Genomic DNA, 4,511 nt, shown 5'->3' on the forward strand with positions numbered 1-4,511 from the left:
CTATCAATTATGCTTTCATCACTAAGCACAACCTTCCCACTTGAGCCACTGCAGCTCCAATTCCAGTATATAATGCTAATGGAACTAAGAATCAGGCTGATTCAATTACTGAATTCATAGAACTCCAGTTAACAATCAGAGATCACTTGGAACAGATTGATCTGGCTATGACTGAGCTAGGATCCAAGAAGATCTTCCTGGGTCATGACTGGCTTATTCAGTACAATCTGCTAATCAATTGGAAGACCAGACAGATCACATTTGTTTAATGCTGATGCTATAAAATATCTTTTGAATTATCCAATGAGGTCTCAAAGAATCACTGAGATGAGGAAATAGAGGATAGAGAGATAATATTGGCCATGGACATGAATCATATGGTCTATATCCAAGTGGTGCATCATACCAATGACCTGGCAGCAAGAGCAAATAATAAGGAGGCCAAGACATTTGAGAAACTGATACTCAAGTGGACATAAGACTTTCATGACCTATTCACCAAAGAGAGCTTCAATGCACTACTAGAGCCAAAACCTTAGGATCATGCAATCAAACTCATTCCTAATGCCAGCACTAATCTCAATTGCAAAGTATACAATCTCAGTATACCAGAACAGATTGAGTTAGACAAGTTCTTAGAGGAGAACTTATCTAGTGAGCAAATAAAGCCATCAAAGTTCCTTATAGCATTACTTTTCTTCTTTATCAAAAAGAAGGACAGTAAACTCTGACTGGTTTAGGACTATCAGAAACTCAATGAGATAATGATCAAAAATTATTACCCTCTCCTACTGATTTTTAAATTGATAGACAAATTTTATAGTGTCTAATACTACATTAAGCTTGATGTTCAGTGGGGATACAATAACATGCAAATTCAGAAGGGAGATGAGTGGAAGGCTGCATTTCAAACTAATTATAGGCTCTTTGAGCTAATAGTCATGTTCTTTGGACTGACCAATTCTCTCACAATATTCCAGTGAATGATGAATGATATTTTCAGAGATCTCATCATTATGGGAAAGGTCATGATCTATCTGGACAACATCTTGATCATATCAAAAGATAGAGATGAGCACCAATGCTTAGTTCACCAGGTACTAAAACTAATGAGAAAACACAAGCTATTTCTCAAAGCTGACAAGTGTGAATTCAAGGTGCTCAAAACCAAGTATCTTGGAGTAATTATCAGTGAAGGAAGTATCTGAATGGACCCCATCAAGGTGGCAGGGATGACAGAATGGCTGAAGCTGACCAAAAAAAAGAAGCTACAATCTTTTCTCAGATTTATGAACTTTTATCACTGATTTATTTGAGATTACAGCAAGGTTGTCCACTCTATAATCCAACTTACAGAGAATGCCCCCTGGATCTGGAGAGTGGCCTAGTGATCTGCATTCAATGATCTGAAGAGGCAAATAGCCAAAGATGTGATACTCAGTGCTAATAGAGAAAGAGAAGTTTTGAGTTGAAGCCAACTCAAGCAAGAGAGTGATAGATGCAGTACTCTCACAGGCACAGGGTGAAAAATAGTGACCTGTTGCATTCCTCTCAAAGGTGTTAATCACCACTGAATGAAACTGTGAGATTTATAACAAGAAACTCTTAGCCATCATGCTGGCACTCACCAAGTGAAGACATTACCTGATTGGCACTGTTCACACCTTTGAGGTCTGGACTGATCATCAAAACCTATATTATTTCTGATTGCCACAGAAACTCAACTGATGATAAGCATGCTGAGTTACTGAGCTCATGCAATATCAATACACCTTGTATCATAAGGTGAAAACAGTAAACAGAAAGGCAGATCTGTTGAATTGTAAACTCAATCATGACCAGAGAGAGGAAGACAATGAAGAAATAACACTTTTGAAACTGGAACACTTCTGTGCCATGATTATGCCAATGGAAGCAGAAATCCATGAGTGAATCAAGAGTGCAATGCAACAGACAGAATTGTGGAATCAACAGATTGCCCCCTCAATCAATCATAAGTAGAGCATAACCAAGTCACAAGACCTGATCTACTACAATAATGTTAAGCCTAAATTCCACATGATTAGAGACATGTGATAAACTGACAGAACCTTGCACTTCAGGTTATACTGTCAGAGTCCACTTGTGTGTGACTAGTGTTGTATAGTCAAGGCATTTGCAGTTTGCTCGAGATAAGATAGTGAAGTAAAACTTTAGCTCGAAGCTGGGGTATTACAGCAAGAGCTACACTACTTAAATACTGTTCTGTTATCATGCTATAAATAAATGTTTACAAAAGATATTGTCTGTCATAGAGCTGTTACCCCTGCTGTTGCCAGGCTTTCCACAAAGACTGTTGTCTGGTAGGCTGTTGTCGTTGCTGTTACTGCTGTTTAGTGACAAAAGAAGTATTGTCTCTCCCTTCACAGTGCACAGCCATACGATAAGATAATGACCAACTGAGTTGCTGACCAAGCTTTCCCATGGTCCTAAGCACTAGCCTAAGTGCCCTGACTAAGCAGAGATAGAGGTCATTTCCAAAGAAAAAGAAAAGAAAATAGAGAAAATCATAACAAATAATCAAATCTACATTTCCTATGACTATACTCTCTGAGGTGAGATTATTGCAATCTCTCATGACTATATCACTGTGGGACATCTAGAGATTGCAAAGACAAAGAGTTTAGTTTTGAGAGAATACTGATGGCCAAAGATGAGACAAAACATTGAGAAGTATGTTAAAGAATACAAAATCTGTCACTGGACTAAGTCAAGCATGCAGGCATGAGTAGTCTCACTTTATCTGAATGAGATTTCTACCAAACTATGAACTCATATTTCTATTAACATAATCACTGGACTTTCAGACTGTAATAGCTATAACACCATTATTATTATCAATCAGTTCTCAAAAGCAATCATTCTGATCATGTGTTTGACAGAACTGTCTTCTGAGAGATGGGTGAAGATTTGACATGATGAGGTTTATGCAAAGCATGAGATGCCTTAGGTCATTATTTTGGACTGAGGACCACAATTTATCTCTAAATTTCTCAATAATCTCTATTATCTTCTTAACATCTGAAGCAACATCTCAACTGCTTATCACCTTCAAACCGATAGGCAAACTAAACACATTAATCAAGAGATCAAGAAGTACCTTCAGATGTTTGTCAATGACAGACAAGATGATTGGACAGAGTGGCTTGCTCTGGCAGCATTCTAATATAACAACTATGTTTACTCTGCAACCAACAAGATCCTCTTTTTTGTTAACTATGGATGCTATTTCCATATTATAGTCATGAACTGACACAGCACTACCATCCTCACTTCCTCCAACTTCACACAACTCATAACTGCAATTCATGTCAAAACACACACTGCCCTTGAAAAAGCTGCCACCACCATAAAGACACAGTATGATAAACACAAGTGGCCTGCTCATAAATACTCTATTGCTGACAAAGTCTGGCTGGACACTAGCAACCTTCATCTCTCTTGTCTGAAATGCAAACTTGCTGATAAATAGATTGGGCCCTTTCTAATACAGTCAACTCTTTAATAACCCATACCTTCAATTACTCATAGTCTCTCATACTCTATAGATTTTTAAATCCACCAACCTCATTTGCAGAGAAATTGATACTATAAACCCATATTCTATACTCTATAGCTTTTTCTGAGAATCTGCTCTCTGATAACCTATAGATGCTTAGTCATTATGCTGACAGTAGCATCTAGCAATGTCAATTTAAGAGAGCCAGATGGTTGCTATATTGGGGCTGTTGTCAGAGAAATATAAAAACTCTGATGTGCCATTATCAACTGTCTCTACTGCTCTTTCTGTTGTACTAAAAGTCTTAGTATAATATTTCCAACTATCTATAAATTGAAAAAAGCTCTTCAAACCTGAAAAGGTGATACTGAAGCAAAGCAAGCAAGTATTTTTGCTAGGTTCAATGACAAGGGATCAGTCTCAGCAGAAGAAGAAGCCTGATTGGACAAAGCAGGGAATTTTGTTGATGAGAATATTATTATTGAGAAGCTCAAGTTGGCATCAGATTTTGGAGCTGTATTCAAGAATTTCAATATGAGCCAGAGGCATGCATATGACCAACTTGAGAGTCAAATTAAAAAATTTAATAAGTTATCTCTGAAGAAAAAAGATAAGCCATGCTTTAACTGTTGAATAGCATGTATTGATTCTTTATTGTGTAGCACCAGAAAGGCATATAGAGCATCACAGTAATGATAGAAAAGCACAAGCCAAAAAACAAAAAGAAGCATCTGCTGTGACTAGTGAGCAGCATGGTAAGCTGGCAATTCTGCAGCAGCACATTGAGGTTCTTGATTAGTATCATGCCAATAGAAGAAATCAATCCAAGATGGCAAGGCATTTCAATATCAAATATCCACATCTTAAAATCAAACAGCTGCTTGTCAGTGCATGGATAAAGGCAGAAGACAAGTGGAGGGAGAAGCATGAAAAGAGTGAGATAAATGGCCATCAAGTGAAGCATATGCATTAA

General features: G+C 37.5%; 1 protein-coding gene across 1 annotated transcript; it reads left to right on the forward strand.

Moving 5' to 3' along the window:
* Window positions 1–4,346: 4,346 nt before the first annotated feature.
* Window positions 4,347–4,511, forward strand: BT62DRAFT_890438 (uncharacterized protein; the record flags this gene model as incomplete). The annotated part of the gene is made up of 1 exon (XM_043183025.1): window positions 4,347–4,511. A coding segment is annotated over one exon (165 nt), but the record flags the coding sequence as incomplete, so codon positions are not given.

The sequence above is a fragment of the Guyanagaster necrorhizus genome (assembly GCF_019112545.1).
Source record: "Guyanagaster necrorhizus MCA 3950 unplaced genomic scaffold BT62scaffold_8, whole genome shotgun sequence".
NCBI lineage: Eukaryota > Fungi > Basidiomycota > Agaricomycetes > Agaricales > Physalacriaceae > Guyanagaster > Guyanagaster necrorhizus.